The sequence below is a fragment of the Pseudopipra pipra genome, chromosome 2 (assembly GCF_036250125.1).
Source record: "Pseudopipra pipra isolate bDixPip1 chromosome 2, bDixPip1.hap1, whole genome shotgun sequence".
NCBI classification, from domain to species: Eukaryota; Metazoa; Chordata; class Aves; order Passeriformes; family Pipridae; genus Pseudopipra; species Pseudopipra pipra.
In genome coordinates, this window is record NC_087550.1 from 88,504,300 (window position 1) to 88,523,271 (window position 18,972).

Below are 18,972 nucleotides of genomic sequence, written 5' to 3' on the forward strand. Positions count from 1 at the left end.
GGCTCCCAGCAGTGTCGGTCCAGTTGACACATGCGCAGCAGCAGGCACAGAGAGGAGTGACAGTGTCGACCGCGCAGCCGCAAGAGAGAGCGGTGCTGCTGGCACGGCTCCGGCTTCATTCCCCGCAGCTAGTGATGTTCCTGCAGCCCCTACACGTCCTGCTGCTACATGCACGGTGCTAAACGGAGGTGATCCCGCTGCTGTTAAGGGTCCTAGCATTCGCAACTTCGCAGCCGCGAGCACGGGGATCTCCCCTACAGCAGACCGAACGGGGCGGGGACCCACCGTAGTCCCGGCATCTCCCGACAGAGCCGTCCGAACCTTCATGAGTTCCCGTCGCTCAGAACTTAACTCTCGTAGCGACTGAACTGCCAGACGCCAAAGCAGAGTACACTTTCCAGGGGTTCCTGACCCCGTAGAGATCTCGTCCCAAAACAATTCCTTTATAGCGTCCCTTGTGGACACCTGAAAGGCGGTTCGAGCAGCGGGAAGTAGAGTCCTCGCTCTCACCCATGCCATCAACCCCTTAGGGGCGGTTCCATCAGAAACAGGCTCTCCTAGAGAGAATATATATCGGAGGAGCGTTTCCGCGGCCTCATCCTCTTTGGATGCCGCGGGCCCCATGCTCTCTCCCTCGGTCGACTCACCGGGCCAGGGTGAGATTCCTCTGTACCATGCGCATGGCTTTGTTCCGTGATGCCGGGGACAGCATCACCTCCCACGACCGCTTCCCTCAGCTCCTTCCGTTCACCTTACGTCCCTGCAGAACTCGACGAAGTAGGAGTCCCTGTTCGGGCGCCAGATAACGGCGGAGGGGTTCAGACAGAAAAGCACACAAATCAATATGATTGGCAAAAATGTCCGCTTTATTAGAGGAAAAGCAGCTTATATGCTGCTTGTGATGCAGAGACATGTGATTCTTTTTCAGGTTACATTGGATACATAAGGTAAACACACTGAGCTGTACATTACTAATTGGACCACACCAGGTGTCCATAAAACTTGTTTTCCTGCCAGCATAACTCCTCCTTCACCCTGGCACAGGACCTGCAGTCATATTAGTGGCGCAGTATTTTTTTTACTGTTTGCACCCAGCCATGCCAAGGTGAAGGTCGCAGAAATGCAATGGAAACTGTTCACACAGTTTCTGTCCTCCGACAGAGTCCTGTCGATTTAGTTGGAGTACGCACAGAGGTGCAGGTGAAATCAACTTTTGTTGAAGCCGCTTTCAGCGCGGCAGAGCAGAGGGAGGCTTACGCGGACGCTGCGGGGCTGGCTAGCCCAGAAATAACATCTAGTTTGATTGCAACGGGAGTAACAGCAAGAGAAACTCCCGGCCCCACAGGGGCAAATGGCTGCGGGGTCTGCCCTGTCTGTTCCAGCGAGCAGGAAGCAGTCTGTAGCTCTGCAGCAGCTGGCAGCTTTGCCAGAGTAGATAAAGTTGCCATAACAACGGCAGAAGTGAGCTCAAAAGTAGAGAAACTAGTAACAGCTAAGGTTGATAGTTGTATCAGTAGCAGTGAAGAGAAGGCGTCGGCCCCAAGGGGGGGGCGACGGCCCCAAATGTAGAGGTGTTTCTGAGAACGAGTAGCCCAGCACCACTGATGGGTGCTCAGGCAGTTGATTCTGTTGGTGGCGCTACTGATATGAGAGCTGTAAGAAAGTGCAAGAGAGTGTAAGAGAGTGCAAGACAGACCCCAAAGTTTGCTGCGGGCTGTACTGTTGTAGAGGAAACGACAAGAGAAATAAGTTGGGTCAAAATGTATGAAACCAGGCAAAAGCAAAAGCCCACAGACTTTTTGAGCAGATTGAAAGATGCTGTTAGAAAATATATTGATATTGATTTAGAATCAGACTTGGGAAAGAAACAGCTGGTATACCTGTTTGTGGGGCAGTCCACAAACGATATAAAGAAGAAATTATTAGAGATAGCTTGAGCAGTATATCAGAACAGAAAGCAGAAAGTTAGTACGGTGGGCGGTGAGGCGATTATAAGAACAGCCGTTACTGCGGCAACAGAACTCCCGGCTCAGAGAGCAGGGGAGGCTTCCGGAATGGCCGTTACCATGGCGACAGAACTGGCTGGCGCCGTGAAGAAAAAAGTGTTACCTGTGTGTGATACAGTGGGAATGTATGTGACAGGAAAAGATCTGGGGACAGAGAGAGCGAAATTAGAGCAGAAAGCAATCCCGAGGTTTAAAACTGTGGCGAGCACAATAAAGCGAAGACAGGAAAAGCTAGTCCTAGTTGTTGCTCTGACTAGTGAAGAAGTTTTAGTTCCTGCTATTGTGGTCCAGGCAGAGACAGCAGATGCGAGTGCCGGGACAGCGTTAACCACGCGCACAGAAAGGATAAATCCAACGGTGGGACAGGCAAAATCTAAGTTTAGTACAGGAGCTGCTGCCACCTTCGCAGACACAGCGGGGGCCGTAGCAGGGGCAAAGGCAAATTATTTCCTGGCTGTGGCCAACACGAGCGGAGCAACTCATAACACCTTAACAGCTGCGAGCAAGAGATCGGCTGGGGGGCAGAGGCTGCAAGAGAACAAAAAGTGGTGTCAGTAGCTAGAGTCCCAGTCCAGTCTAACTCGGGACCCTCCGCTCCCCCATCAGACCGAAAGGGGAGGGAAGACAAAAGCAGTGTAAATTCCCGGCGAACACAAAAACTAAAACCCACCGGTGCAATATATATCATAAGGTAATAAGGTGATGCTTTGAAAACTGTGAGAACTATCTAAGAGAAAAGAAACTATTTACTAACCCTTGCATCCCCTGTCTTTTAAAACTGCCGCAGGCTCATAACTTGTGAAAGAATATTTTCTACCCTAATTCGGAAAGGAGTTTTGTCTTAAATGTAAACTAACAATGTGTCAGGAGTTAAATGTTCACAGGCAGTTTGTTCCAGCAAACAACCCTGGAAGCTGTACCACTAAAATTCAAACTGAGAAGCCATGAGAACAACTTTTATGCAGGAGTAGACACAAGTCTCAACTGCAAATGCAAACACGCGACCAGAGTGAAGGGACTTGTTGCTCCATCACCCCTGAAAGAGTGGACTGTGTCGTCAGCGCCTGGGGACCTACGACTTAAACTCCAAAAAAGGACCTTTATGAATCCATCACCTGAATGGAGAAAACATATCGAAGGCTGGAATGAGTTATCCCCAGAACAAAGAGACTTAAAGACCCGAGAAGTATTTCCTGAAAGTTTCTGTATAAAACCTAGCCTGAGATCTTGGTTTCAATTAGTCCCAGGACAAATTCTTAGGAGACAGCGTTTTGTTTCCTGGAAAGAAGGAGCCATCCCCTGGCAGAGTGGAGGGGCAGGTGCATATTTTACTAATCGTTTAGTTAACCTAATCCTGGTGTTAGCTTGTAACCTTGAAAAAGAAGATCCCTTAACTCCTGGACCACCACCACCAGATCGCATACGCTGTATAAAACATCCGTGAGCTCAGCATGATGGTTGGGTAGAGTGTCAGTGTAGGCACTGTCACCGTAAATGGTCCTGTGTGGCCTTTAACCGACATATACATTGCCCTGTGTGTCGTGACACACGGGGAGGTCAACCCCAATTGGAGTCAGTACAGATAAATAAGCTGTTCTGTGGGTGGGAACTGTTATTACCAGTAAATTGGGAAATATTTGAAACTGACTGGTATGCAGCATTAAGATACAGTGCGAAGAAATTCTCTGAAGAAACAGCCCAAATTGACTGCCCGCTGGATGACTTTAACTTTATAGACCCCATGTAAAGAATGTCACAATGGCTAACAATTTATATATTGACTAATTAGTGGGAATAATAATTTTGTTGACAGAATCCGTTGTTGTGAGATAAAGTGAACCTTTACCTGGAAACGGAAAAACTGGGCCTTAATTAAATTAGAAAATCTAAAAGGGGCAAGACCAGGTTAACCTCTGAACCTGCCACTGACAGCCAGCCACGGGATGCAACCCCGTTTGGGCATGGGCCGTGGAGGCTTAAGTTATGCTGGACCCTTTTGGATACTCTGCTGCTTTTGGGCTCATGCCCTGTCTGACGAGTGTGCAAAATGCTACCAAATTACACGATACAAAGGTCGTATGATTCAAAGCTTAAGCTACCACTCATTTGTCAACAAAGTCTGCTATGACTCTAGAGAAATGAATACTTGCAACACGGATTCTCGGCAAATATGGGTGGCAAAAATTTAGGAAAAGGGGGAACCAGGCTGGGACTTAGCTGTCCTAAGGGAGAGGAATGGATTTGTTTCACTCAAGAAGGCCATTGGGACATTTCTGACGGTGATGGAATGCAGGAACTAATCTATATATTGATCTAGTGGAACATATTATTCAAACCCTGAATTTACCTAAGTGCTGGATTTGTAGTGGACCTTTGATGACAGAAGAGTGGCCCTAGAAAGGTACTGGTCTCACCCCATGGGAAATTTTTAAAATGGAATCACTCCCAGAGAGCATCAGAATCTAGGCCCCAAGGTTGGATTCTAGTTTCTGACGAAATTGGGCAAGAATGCATTGAACGAAGAGGTAGGGAAACATATAAAACTAAAGTAGGAGAGTCCCCATGCCTATCAGTGAAAATAATAAATACCACAGGAGAATACTGGTGGCCAAAGAAACCGTTAGGATATTGGACTAACAATAAGACTGCAGATTGTACTTGGCATGATGAAACTCAAAGCTGGTGGTGTAATGACACAGATGTGAAAAACCCTTTTGAGAGTATAAAAGAATTAAAAATATATTGGGACCGAGCAAGTAGTACTGATTTAGAATGGGCAGCTCCGGAAGGATTATTTTGGATATGTGGAAAGCGAGCATATACACAGCTCCCTAAAGACTGGAGAGGAGTCTGTACACTAGGTATAATCCAACCAGGGTTCTTCTTGCTGCCCCCTGAAAAAGGTATGAGTTTAGGTGTACCTTTGTATGATGATTATGGAACCATACGCCGAGAAAAAAGGGAAGACATTGGGGGAACGCAGAAGTGGTACGATGATGAATGGCCTCCTGAACGAATCATTGCTACTTACGGACCAGCTACTTGGGCCCAAGATGGGTCCTGGGGTTATCGAACCCCATATACATGCTAAATAGAATTATCCGCCTCCAGGCAGTCATGGAAATAGTAGCCAATAAGACAGTTCAAACTCTGGATCTAATCACAAGTCAGCAATCAAAAACCCGAGCAGCTGTGTACCTTAGATTATCTGTTAGCCGAGGAAGGGGGGGTGTGTGGTAAATTTAACACTTCGAATTGTTGCTTACAAATTGATGATAATAGGCAGTTATGGATATTGCAGAGGATATCAGAAAACTGACTCATGTACCTGTACAAAAATAGAACTCCATGCTTGACAGCAAATGGTGAGATAACTTGTTAAGAACAGCTTGGTGGAAGAAAGTAGGATTCTTTCTATTATGCACGTTGACCAGTATAATATTTTTACCATGTTTAATCCCTTGTTTCATTAGATTGATAGTTTCTGTAGTACAAGGAATGCGAATATCAACAATGCCGATAGATCCAAAGACGGCTCAAAGTGCCAAGGTACTGTTGGTCACCAGAACTCCACCTTCTCGGGACGAAGAAAATGTCAAATTAATATTGTCCAGATTAAAACAAAAAAACTCGAATTAATAATTTTATAGAAAGAGGGGAAGGATTGTGATAAACTGAGAAAATAATTCGAGTTGATTAAGAGGAAACAGTGAAGGGTCAATATGACCTGGAGAGAAAAGAAAAACAAGTCGTAAAACTTAATTGGGCCCCTATAAAGAGATAAAACAAGTTACCTCCCTTTTACCTTGTGTAGGATTTATAGTGAGACAATTTTGTTTAGTTAGATAGATAATAGGACCTTTCTTGAAATTTATAACTTTGTAGCAAGCAAACATCTGCAGAGTGTCTGATTTGACAATATATTATGGGTGCTAGATAATAGGACCTTTCTTGAAAGTTATAACTTTGTAGCAAAAACATCTGTTGAATGTCTGACTCAACAATGTGTAATGTTTATGCTTATGTATAATGAATATTCATGAAGTAGCTGGAAATAAATGTAGGACAACTATCTTCTTTGGGTGTGACAGGCGTTGGGAGTTGTTGAACCCCTTCCCTGATCACCCAGCGCTGAATTTGCTTTTATCATATAATAAAATTCTGATTGGAAATTGCCCGATTGGGTTTCTATTTCTCACAGACAGCTTTTGTCCCCAAGGATCTCCAGGTCCTTTTCCACAGAGCTGCTTTACAGCAGGTCGGCTTCCAGTCTGTGCATGGGCTTATTCCTCCCCAGGTGCAGGACCCAGCACTTGCCTTTGCTGTATTTCAGAAGGCTCCTCTCTGCCCATCCCTCCAGCCCGTCAAGGTCCTTCTGAATGGCAGCACAGCACTCTGTGGGGTGGCACATGGGGATGGCTGCTCACAAGTCCGGGAGCAAGGGGGTTCCCACCATGGCTGCCAGAGGGACTGGAACCCATCAGCCGCGGGATGCCTCATGAGGCACCCACTCCTTTGTGCCTGCAGAGGGACAGGGAGCTTCGAAGTCCTGCACAGGGGGAGGCCGGGCAGTCGGGGAAGGAGAGTTTTTAAATACAGCTGCTCTTCACAGTGAGCATGCCAGGGCTCCACTCACGGGAAATGAGGTGTGATCCCAATTAGGATCAGGACCTGGACTTTTCTGTGCTCAAAGGGAACTTATAAAAAAGAGGGAGAGAGATGTTTACACGGGCTGATAGTGATACAACGGTGGGGAACTGTTTTAAACTAGGAGAGCTTTAGTTTAGATGTCAGGAAGAAATTCTTTGCTGTGAGGGTGGTGAGACGCTGGAACAGGTTGCTCAAAGAAGTTGGGGATGCCCCATCCCTGAAAGTGTTCAAGGCCAGGTTGGATGGGGCTACGAGCAACCTGTTCTAGTGGAAAGTGTCCCTGCCTACAGCAGGGGAATTTGTGATCTTTTAAGATCCCTTCCAACCCAAACCACTCTGCGACGCTTTTAAATCCCCAATGACTCCACCCAGCCCCACGCCGCCGGGACCAGCCTTATTAGGCGGTCCGGGCAGCGGCAGCGGCGCTGAGCCCGCCCCGCCGGGGAGCGCCGCCTCCTCCGGCCGCGCCGCCTCCTCCGGCCGCGCCGCGCACGCCGGGACCGGCCCTGCCCGGCCTTGGCCCCGCTGCCCCTCACCGGGCCCGGCCCCGCCGGCAGGATGCAGGTGAGCAGCCGGGGTGCCCCCGCAGGCCCGGGTGCGGCCGGTGCTGCGGGGGGAGCCCGGCCCGGCGAAGGGCTGGGGCCGCGCAATGGCCTCGGGCCTCGCCAGCAGCCACGGGCCGCCCTCACCGGTCGAGTGTCTCGGGGTGGGGCACCTCGGTTTCGTCCCCTTTCTAGGGGCGGAGGTGGCGGTCATGGGGCGGTCTTGCTCGGAAGCTCCATGGCTGGTTTTGTGGTGATTTGTTGTTTTTTGCTAGTGCGGTATCTAATTCGCTACTGTAGTGAGCGGGGGCGCGTTTCAGACAGTGCATCGGTATGTTGGTGAACGATAGCAGGTGCAGAGAAATGCCGTGTTGAGGGAAAACTGATCACGGTCAGAGACAGGAGAAGAAAAATAGTCTAGTGTTTTGGGTTTTTTTGCGCTACTTTGTTTTCTTCCTTTTATTCCCCCCCCCCCCCCCCCCCTTACCCCTCTCCTCTTCCCCACGGCCTGTAGTCCAAAAGTACTGGGGTTTGGTCTGAGCAGAGATGTGGTTATATAGTTGTGAACAGATCTATTGTAAACTATACCCATACAAGTCACAGCAAAGAAGTAGGTGTGTTCAGTTTTCAAAGTGGTTAGGCCAAGACAGTAAGGAACCACAATCAGCCTGTGGATGCTTATCACTGAGAATTCATATATTTTAAAAAAAATTAAATTGCTGGCTACCTTGGAGAATCTTCTGTTGAGCAGCTCAACAATACTCAGGTCCATATTGGCCTTGTTTTGCAGGATTATTTCAGCTATTTCACAGTGGAGTCTTTCTTTAATTTTCAGGAGTAGCATGGCCATAGATTTAGATCTGATTCCCTAGCAATGGACTTGGCCGGCAGAGACTGTGCTTGCTTCTCTCTAAGCACTTAGGTAGTCACACTGACTTGAATCTACCAAGGAGACTTCCCATATACTGAGAATTAGGTCTGGTCCCTGTGTATCTTGTCACTAGTGCTTCCCAATGCAATGACCATTGAGTTGGTGGCCTGTTCTGCTGAGGCTAAGTGAACTTCTGAGGCCAGTGTACTTCTCTGTCACTCAGCTGATTTCCTCCCCTTTCATTTCAGTTTGTGAGAGATGGAACAATGGTTACAATGCTTCAAACTTTGGTACCCTTCCAAGACCTCCTCTATGTGCTGTGAGCAGAATGGTATAAAATAAAGTCACTCTTTGAGGTGACTGGTCTGGAGCTCAGCTGGTTTGGGGCTGCAAAAAAGCCTCAGCATCAGGAGGATGTGCACTGTAACTTTCTGGTACCATCCATTCAGTTATCAGTTTTGCAACGTGTTGTGTCTCTCGAAGAGCCTGCCTGTGTTAAGTTTTGAAAGTGACAAAGTTCTCCTTGAACAGATGGCATTCATTTGTTGTTCTGTTCTAGGACCCAAATAAAGACACGGAGTGGAATGACATCCTGCGCAAGAAAGGTATCCTTCCTCCAAAGGAAAACGTGGAGGAACAGGAGCGTGCAAAGGAAGAGGAGCAGTTTGCCATCCTTCAGAAGTCTCTAGGTGAGTGACCAGCCAACTCAGGCACCAGCAGCAGTAGGACAAGCCTTGGAATGGCTCGTGGGGGAAGCTTGTGCAAAGAAATGGCTGTTAGCAATGTGTCATTTTCCAAGTCTGTAGGGTTACTACAGCTTCATCCATCCAGGGTGATCATCTGTAATGGTATCAAACAAATACATTCCTGAAAACATGGGTTCTTCTAGCACAGGAAAGCTTTGTACTTGATGTCAACTCTGTGTTTTTATGAAAGTCAATGTTTGAAAGCTGAAATAAGAACAGTGCACAGGTAGTCTGCCAGGTGAATATGCAAGTAAAACCATCTCATGATGTTTCCTGTTCTATGCTTCCTCCATTGTTCAGGCCAGTGAACAACAGATGGGGGGGGTTGGTGCATCTTTGCTGCAGCTGCCAAACTTGAAAGCTCATGCAGGTACTTGTGTGCTAGTCTAGGCAGCCTTCAGCTCAGAGGCCTTTACATCATTGTCTTTCCATCCGTATGCCTAAAGTGTAACATTTTCTAAAAATCCAGTAGCAATAACAACGACAGGCTGAGAGAGTTGGGGCTGTTCAGACTGGAGAAGAGAAGGCTTCAGGGAGAAGTTATGACACCTTCTAGTACCCAAAGGAGCCTGACAAGAGAGGTGGAGAGGGACTTTTTAGAATCGCAGAATAGAACCATAGAATATCCTATGTTAGAAGGGACCCACGTGGATCATTGAACTCTAGCTCCTAAGGGTAGCTCCCATTGTACAAGAACATGCAGTGATAGGACAAGGGGGAATGACTGTAAGATGAAGGAGAGTAGGTTTAGAATAGATATTAGGAAGAAATTCTTTACTGTGAGAGTGGTGAGACACCAGAACAGGTTGCCCAGAGAAGCTGTGGATGCCCCATCCCTGGAAGTGTTTGAGGCCAGCTTGGATGAGGGTTTGAGCAACCTGGTCTAGTGAAAGGTGTCCCTGCCCATGGCGGGGGTGTTGGAACTAGATGATCTTTAAGTCCCTTCCAATCCAAACCGTTCTATGATACCTCATATTTCTAATTAATCTATCCTTAAAATAAATAAAATAAATAAAATAAATAAATTCTGTTGGACTGATAAGAGCTGATGAGTATTAATCCTGGAATGAGGTTTTGGTGATTTGATGTTTCTTCTATTCTAGTGAAAACTTATGAGGACATGACTCTGGAAGAGCTAGAAGAGAATGAAGATGAATTTAATGAGGAAGATGAGAAAGCTATTGAAATGTACAGGTCAGAGCAGCAAGCAGAATTTGGCTTTAATGATAATTGGAGGGTCTTTCTTTTATATGCTTTGAGATATTGTTGAAGAGATAAAGGATGTTTTTAGGCCTGATAATGGAAAAAGGGGGCTGAGTTTCTGGTCTCTTGTAGAGCTTCTAAGTGTCTTTAATAGGATAACAGCATTTGAATTCACTGTCCTTTATCTACAACCTAGTTTTGCAGAGATAATGTGCACCTGCTGAGTGCATGGCTGGGGATTCTGAAAGCTTTGAAAATCACTTCCAAGATTTCCTAATTTTTGTGTGAATGAGATTAAGGTACTGCAGATTTGAATTACAGTGTTGGTTTCCTTCTATCTCTTAACCTCTGTCATGGTTTTTGCCATTTATTTGGGTAGTGTATTATCTGCAGAAGAAATTCTGGCGAGGCCAGAAATGAGGGGAAAAAAGCGTTTCATGAAACTTAGTTGTACTTCTTTTATGTTGGTGGTCTTAAGTTACGGTGCAAATACAAGAACGTCTACTATGTCATTTTGCTTTTGTTGCTCTGGGATTTGAAGAAGTTGGTAATGTGCCTCTGAAGTCTAGGTTTCAAACCAGCTCCTTCAAGTGTTGTTCTGTCAAAAAATCCATCTATTCACAAGATGTCTTTTCCATTCCTTGCTGTTCAGGCAGCAAAGGTTAGCAGAAATGAAAGCAGCTCAAATGAAGAATAAATTTGGGGAAGTTTTGGAGATTTCAGGAAAAGATTATGTTCAAGAGGTTACAAAAGCTGGAAAAGATATATGGGTAGTCCTGCACCTCTACAAACAAGGGTAAGAATTTGTTTTTAACCATTAAAACTTTTACTGTCAGTAGCTGAATATACTTTAAGATACATGTGTAATTACTGTGGAATTAAGGAACTGATTCTGATGTTCTAAGGAATAAAAAAAAAAAAATCAGTAATTTCAGTACTATTGACTCAAGACTGCTTAACTTATCCACTTCATGGTAACATCATTATAGAGCTTTTTTATACATCTATATAAGACAGCATGATGTGGACCAACCAGGTGCTATAGAGGTAGCTACTGCCACTGAAATCCCCAAGCTTTGGAAATCATTTTAGATGAAGTGCAAGGGGCTGTGAATGAGAAGGATCACTGTGTATTTAGCCTGGTTTCTAGTGGCATAAAAATGGAGTGAACAAGGTTTTTAGTCCTGCTATCATGATGAAAAAACTTGTAAAAAAGGCCTGTTAAGTTGCTAGAGCTTTCTGGAAAGGGTTATAAATACTTGCTGTTGTTCATTGTCTCTAACTGATTCACAGGTCATTTGATTAATTTCTTCCAGGAGCTCCTTTTCTTTTTATTTTGCCCTTGCTCATGCAATTTCTAAATAGCTTAAATTCATAAACAGTTTTCTCTGTATCATAGACGGGAAAGTTGCAGTACTAATATAGTAAAACAAAAAAACCACAACCCACCAAAATCTACAGTGATGCTGACCTCCTTTGAATGCTGGAATACCAGACAACAAAAGTATTCAGAAGTTGCTTCTGGTATATTTATCTTTCCAGGAATGCTACTCATCATGCTGATATTTCTGACCTTTCTTCTGTAACAGTTTACTGTTTGTCTTTTTATTTTTTTCCTTATGTTTTTTTGTTGCTGTTCTTCACAGAATTCCACTCTGTGCCTTAATAAACCAACATATGAGTGGGCTTGCAAAAAAGTTCAGAGATGTGAAATTCATCAAGGCTATCTCTACCACCTGCATTCCCAATTACCCCGATAAGAACCTGCCTACAATATTTGTCTACCTGGAGGGAGACATAAAAGCTCAGTTCATTGGGCCCTTAGTGTTTGGTGGCATGAACCTGACAAGGGATGGTGAGTGTCTGCATCTCCAGTCTTCCAAAGGAAAAGCAAAACTGCTTTACTGGGAATGAGAGAAGTGAGGCTTAGGAGGAGAAGGGAGGTACTAAAAATCATATTAGATTTTGGTTTTCACCCTTATGGCTCAACCACATGTGATTAAGGCTATAACTTATGGCTCAACCACATGTGATTAAGGCTATCTTGTAAAACTAGTGAGTTGCTGATAAGCCAGCATATAGATATTTATCTTGCATGTGTGCAAGTATTCATGCCCTGTGTTGGGTGAAATAAATTTTGCTGAATATATTAAAGGGTAAACAGTACCCATAGATGTTCTTTGGGGCTGTTGTACATGAACTGGCCTTGCCTGCAGTGACGTGATAATCTGCACTTGCTAACTGGTGTTTACCTATTGCATTGTAGGGCTTCTTGTTTCATTTTTAAGACAATGGCATGTTGTTCCTGATTGAGCCAGCTTAATTCAGTCATCACAGAAAGCTGCACACTGAAATTCTGCACTTTATTTTATTTCTTCCTTCCTTCTCCCCTGAGCCCCGGTAACTTCCACTGGAGATTAAGGAAAGTGTGAGCTTGTATTCATTATTCTGCAATATCTGAAGGAAATAAGATTTGATGATAGGGTTGTTAGCAGGAGTAGGAGAAAGGTTTTGACTGAATGTGTTATATTGACTTTCTGCCACTTCTGGGAAGCAATCCAGTCCAGTTTGGGCCTACTGCTGATGGCGAAGTCTCTCTTTACTGTCTTGTTAAGGAACTAATAATCAGTGTGTGATGTAGAGGCAAAGGGGTGAATTCTGTTTGCAGGATACATCCCTGAAAAATACCTATAATTCACACGTGTAATTGAATTTCCACATTTTTTTTGCCCCTCACTAAATTTATTCCCAGCCTCTTCTGATTGTGATGAACTCAGTATAGGATGAAAAAAGCTGTAATGTATGAGCAGTATTCCTTCACTGGCAATAGATGTGCAAACGTCTTTTGTGATTAGAAGGTAGAATTCACTTTCACTGGGATAGTTGCCTCTAAAGCTGCTGCTGTGTATCTATCACCTCTTTTGCACTGCTGGTTAAAGGGAGCAGAGTGGCACTGGGGATGCCACTGGTGGGCTCCAGAGCAGTACCTTCAGACCTGTCCCAGCACTAGGGACTGTGGAAGGAGGGCTCGGCTGGAGCAGGTGTGGGTGGCAGGACTGGAGCTGGGAAGAAGGGGAGGAATAGAGCAGGGCCCTGGTTCGGTGGTGGTGATGGTAGGGTGATAAGAGAAGTCAGCTGGGGAATGAAGAGTGGGCTTTTTCCAGTTAGCTCCCCTGCATTCATTACTGTCTTGTTTTGCACTGCACAGAATTGGAGTGGAAGATTTCAGAGTCGGGTGCCATCAAGACAGACCTCGAGGAGAACCCCAGGAAGCAGATCCAAGACCAGCTCATGTCTTCAATCAGGGCATGTGTCCCAGCTAGGGGAGAGAGTGACTCAGAGGATGACTAAATCCTGTGACTGTATCATGATTGATGCAGTACACTTGCAGGCAGTGTTCCCACCTCGAGCACTGGAGACGATCATCAAGGCCTTGCTGAGCCCAAGAAGGGCAGTATTTCAAGACAGTCATTTATCTAGAAACTTTTAGAAACTAAAAAAGCTTTTGTTTTCTAAAAAAAAATTTATTGCAGCTTCACTTAAGATGCTGAAAGACATTTTGTATTATGAAGCCTGAGTAAATATTACTCAAGTTTTGAAATACAGACACGAGTTGAAACAGAGGTCTCTTGTTATTATTTTCTTAGTAGATGTCTGACTTATTTAAAAATCTGAAATATGAAGTGGCCTTAAGTACACTGTTTTTGACAAGCTTAAATTGTGGAAGTGAAATCTAAGTAGCTGATCTTAAATAACTGGTTATAGCACTTTGATGGGCTGTCTCTTAGCTTGTGGTGCATAGACCTGTGATAACCTGGACTTCATGGAAAGGTAGGGGAGGTGACCCATGATGTGGGTGCTACTGAAAGTGGTGTGTGGTCCTTTGCAGAGGTGCTGGCAGGAGGGACAACACAAAGCTATGAGCTGGGACTCCAGACATCTTAAGAGAGGCCAGCGTCTTGGTGATGGCCGGCATCTCCTGGGGCATGCTGAGTCCCCTTTCATTTAGCAGTAGGTATTTTACCTTTCACAAGGACTGAACTTCCTGCACCATTTACCTGATAACTGCGAAAGAAAACTCGAGATGGTGGTGCTCAAGTGTGGAGGAGTCGTCTGTTGGCTGACTTCTTCCGCAACCTCGGAACTACCATGTGTTACTACAGTGGTGTCATTGCCAGATGGGAGGGAAGATTATGACTGAAGAACTCGTGTCCTTCTTTATGAAACCCTTCCATCTTCTAGGTACAGTAATAATAATTGAGGCCTTAGAGGAGAATAAACTGAAATACCATCTTAATTATAGATCTGCTGATACTTGGAGCTGCTTGATTATTTTGAGTTGGATTTAATGTCCACCTACACTTTCAATTTGCCTACACTTGGGCTAACAAGCTCCAAGAGCTTTTGCTAACAAGCCTGCCCCAAGGTCATCTTGTTATATTGCTGATGGATTCTGTGGGTGGATAGTACAGAATGCAACACTCAATAAGCAGAGATACTTATCTATCTTTTTAGTTTTGTATTAGTTCATAGGGAGTTTGAAGCATGCTTCCTGAACCCTGTCTCCTGAAACAAATCAGTGTGTAGTCCAAGCAACAAACTGAAGTTCCTTAAACTTAAGGTGAAGTTGTAAAATCCTAATGGAAAGAGCTTCTTCTCTGAGATCTGAATGGTGATGTGTCACTTACCTCTTTCCTTTTTTGTATGTTGTTTTTTTTTTTCAAAATAGCTAAAATAGTAACATTGTGCAAGTGAGCCAAATGCAGCAGAATACAAGCTGCTAACTCCTGAATATTATTACATAGCAACACAATTCTCATGACAGTGGGCTATCCCAAATGCTGTCAGACTCGATGCTTTACTGTACTCACCTACAACTTTGTACAATGTAGGAAGGTGACAACTCTTCCTCCCCATAGAAGCCTACACTGCATATTTTGCTTATCTTTTGCTTGTTCTCATTTAACTGTGCTTTGGACTGACCTCTGAGCACATGGATTGTGTTCCTTTTGAAGGAAACTTGAGGAGCAGCGCTGAAGGGAAAGTTGGTCCAAAGAGCTAGCCTAAAGCTAAACTGAAATAAGACCTTATGGTGTGTGTAGAGAGGATGTTACCTCCTCAGTCTCTCCCTCCAGATCTTTTGCAGTTGAGCCATCTGGGTTGGTGATGCAGGCACAGCTGCCTTACTCTTGTTAACTCAGTTTAAAGTTTGTCCAACCTTCTCAGAAGGGGAGATGGAATCTGCAATTCATCTTGTATCATTGCTGTGGCAACTTCAATTTGAAATCTAATTAAAAAGTAGGCAATGCTTTGGATACTTTTTTCCTAGTTCTATTATTCCCTCTTTTATTATCTTCCATTTCAGAACTTCTATGGAGGTAGCAATAATATTGCAGCTGCCCTTTCACTGTCTCCTAAATCACTGATGCTTCATGGACCACAGTAGGAAAGAAGCTCAAAGCAGGGTGACTGCTGCATTTGGATGGGGCTGATGAAGGCTCTGTCCTGGGGCATTTTGGAAATATCTAGGCATGAAGACTCCTTGAATTGTCCTAATGCTTGATTGGTTCCAGGGCAGTTCTCTGTTCTTTGCATCTTGCACAGGCAGCAAGACCTTGAGCTAGAATAACTGCAGACAGAGAAGTCTGTTGGCCAGAGCTTGATCCAAAGCTTATTCAATCAGGAGAACTGGTGTTTTGGAGACAGGCATCTATCCTTAGGATACTAACCATAGATCTGCTAGAGCTAAGCAACAGAGAAAGCCAAAGGATAGAGTGCATTTTGTGACCAGGCCCTACCAGCTTGCAGTCTGTGGCTCCCAGCTTGGTGTGTAACTTGAACCCATTCTAGGTTGCTTAAGCCCTCTACTCCAGAAACTCTGCAAGTCGTCTTCAAAGGCTTCCTGCTTGCTGTTGTGCCCCTAGGCAGTGGTTATGTGTTCCCTCCACAAGAAGTGGACCAGGCCTGCCTGGGAAATTAGGTAAGAGAGGGGGAGATGGCTTTCTCTTCTAGCCTGCTCCCTGCTGTCAGGGCTACAGCGGGGGCTGCCTTGCCATTTAATAGTCTGTACATCGATACAGGAGAAATGGATACAGTTTGACTCGATACTGTCTTTTATCCTAAACTGCTTAATCTGTTGACATGTTGGAGGATGCCATGCTGGAAGGGGCAAATGCAAGAATCATCACAAACCAGAGGAGCTGAATGTCCTGCCCAGCTGATGAGACCCATATGGAGCATAATTTCAAATGGTGTCTATGCTTCTTAGTATTTGGCTAAGTGTGAAAACAGTTTCATGTAACCTTATTCTTTTTCCTGCCAGTCATATTGCCCTGCTCAAGGCCTTTTGTAGAAATTAGGTCTCTGCAGGAAATGGATAATGAGGTCTGTTTAACCTTTTGGCAGAGCAGAAGCTATAGAAACACATAGTTAAGGGGAATGAGCTTTAGCTTGAAAGGAAGCTGTCTGCTAAACAGCAAACCAAAACAGCCAATTAATATACATTGCAGAATGGGACAATATAATGAGTGAAAATAACTGGAGAGCGTGAACTCTCATTTGCCAAGGCTTGGGGCACTGTTGCTAAATGCACTATCAATATTTTTGCAGCTTGTCAACAGTTAGTGGTCAGATCAATGCTCACTTCTTATCCATGTGAGAAGGGTCTTTCTGTTAGCTATCATGGGAGAAATCGGAGGCAGCAATCCTGTAAACAGTGCTGAGGATTGTACGAGTTACTGTCCTGTGTACTGCTGTGAGAGCATCCTGACTTGTCCCACACTGCAGCGGTGCTAGCAGATGGTCGGAGGGGGAAAAGTAGCCCTGGGCTACAGACGGGGGCAGATGATTTACCATTAGTGGACAGTCACTCTGGAGTGTTTTGTGTGAAATGTAAGTGCACAATTAGTAATAAAAAGAATTTTCTTCATGGTCTGAAGTCTACTGCTTACCCAGATTATGTGAGGAGTCATTAGTTCACGGCAGGTTGCCCAGATCTGGATAAGTCACCATTCTGATTTTTTCCCACTCCCAATCTGCTTGCATTCACAATATGCACTCACAAAACCCTGTCAAACATGGAGGCTAGTGTTTTGCATCAATTACACATGCAGACGGAGAGCCAGGTGTTGTGCAAGCAGGGCAAGGCCATGGTTAAGCTGACATTTCTCCAGGTACTTAATCCGGTCACAGTCAGGGACCTGTAGGTAGGCAGAAGTGTCCACAGGACTGTGACTGCATGAGGTGAAATAAGGGAGTGTTCTTTGAATACCTGTGCTATCCTGTACCTGTTTTGGCCTGTTCCTTCTTTCCCAGGACCCAGCTCTGCATCTCCTGCCTCCTCTTTGAAGTTGTCCTATCACCTCCCTTCCCAAATGTGCTCAGGTGAGTATTTGGCTGGCCTTAGTGCCAGGAGTAATTTAACTTAGATGAGAAAGCTGGGTGTGTGCTTCCAGCTCTGCTGGATCAGTGTACAGGATAGGCACACGATGCTAAGCCATAACAGCATGACATCTGAACATTAGTATTTGTCTTTATAGAGTTCATGAAGAAAGTAGCTCTGACTTACAGCAATTCTCATGAAAGTTAAGGTGTACTTTTTATTCCTGTATTATAAACTCAAGTTCACAATCATTTGTCATCCTCTGGAAATCTAGGGAAGTTACCTTCTTCACAGGCTGTGTAGCAATGAGAAATGAGACTTCTAATAGAAACCTCAGTAACTTAGTTTGGACGAGCTCTTGTTTTGCAAAGGGCTTTTGCAAAGGCTTTGCTCTTGTTTTGCAAAGGCTACTTTTCCCCCTCCGACCATCTGCTAGCACCGCTGCAGCGTGGGGCAAGTCAGGATGCTCTCACAGCAGTACACAGGACAGTAACTCATACAATCCTCAGCACTGTTTACAGGATTGCTGCCTCCGATTTCTCCCATCATTATATGAACCTTTTTCAGCATATTATGTCTAAAGAAATTTTGCTCTCACTGAGATCAAAGGGGAATGCTTTCCCTTCTCTGTTCTTTTAAACCCCTTCATTGCTAAAACTAATATATTCCCTGTCAATTGTTTGGAAGGCAGTTGAACCCATTTTTTATTACAGCCCATTATAAATCACTCCTCATTTCAATCCCATTTAGTTAATTCAGTTGTCAAAGGATCATAGAAGGCATAAAGTATTTTCTTGATGTACTTAGCTCTTCACAGAACTAAAAAGAAGTATTGAACTTCTTAGGTCTCTCTACTTGTAGATGGTTCTTGTGATGCAGGGAAAGGCTTGGTTCCCTCCTGTGGAAGGCAGAACCATTAAAAAATGAAAATCCAAGCAGCCAAAGACTCTCCAGGCTTGTGTGGGAGACTGATGAACGATCTGACTTGTTTTCATATACTGTGTTAAAAATTTCGTCTCTTGACACTATGCCAAATTTTTCATGACTTCATGAAATTAATTTTAATTTACTGAGCTGACTGAAGAAACTGAGGTATGATAAAAATGTAACAGGTATTAATGGACAGTTAATGGGATGAATGTAATGATGCATATTTGTAAGCATCTGGTTCAATATGTCTACTATAAGAAGTTGTATTCCAGTATATTGAACAATTCAAACTGAAAGATTATGGCTTTATTAATATAATAAATAATAAACCCACATACACCCAGCTCGTTGAGGATCCAACCACTAAACCCGTTTAGTGAAAGCAAACACCACCTTTTATGTGCACTTCAAAGCAACGCGTGACTCCCTTAACCAATCACCGAGGGTATCTCACTGCCCATGTCTATTGGAGTACATTTGGGACTACATCTCCCAGGGTGACTACATCTCCCAGCATCCCTAAAACACGCCTCCTACAAAAGATGCTTCTTGTAAAGGCAAAAATTACATCATTTACTAGCAAAAGCAAGTCTTGGTTCTTCAGACAGCCTTTGCCTACCCCCACAATGGCAGTGACCTCTGT

General features: G+C 44.5%; 1 protein-coding gene across 1 annotated transcript; it reads left to right on the forward strand.

Moving 5' to 3' along the window:
* Positions 1 to 7,083: 7,083 nt before the first annotated feature.
* PDCL3 (phosducin like 3) lies at positions 7,084 to 13,637 on the forward strand. The gene is made up of 6 exons (XM_064646272.1): positions 7,084 to 7,220; positions 8,629 to 8,758; positions 9,919 to 10,009; positions 10,671 to 10,814; positions 11,665 to 11,873; positions 13,227 to 13,637. Exons 1-6 carry the CDS (start codon positions 7,215 to 7,217, stop codon positions 13,367 to 13,369), a joined length of 723 nt encoding a protein of 240 aa, XP_064502342.1. The 5' UTR covers positions 7,084 to 7,214; the 3' UTR covers positions 13,370 to 13,637.
* Positions 13,638 to 18,972: the final 5,335 nt, after the last annotated feature.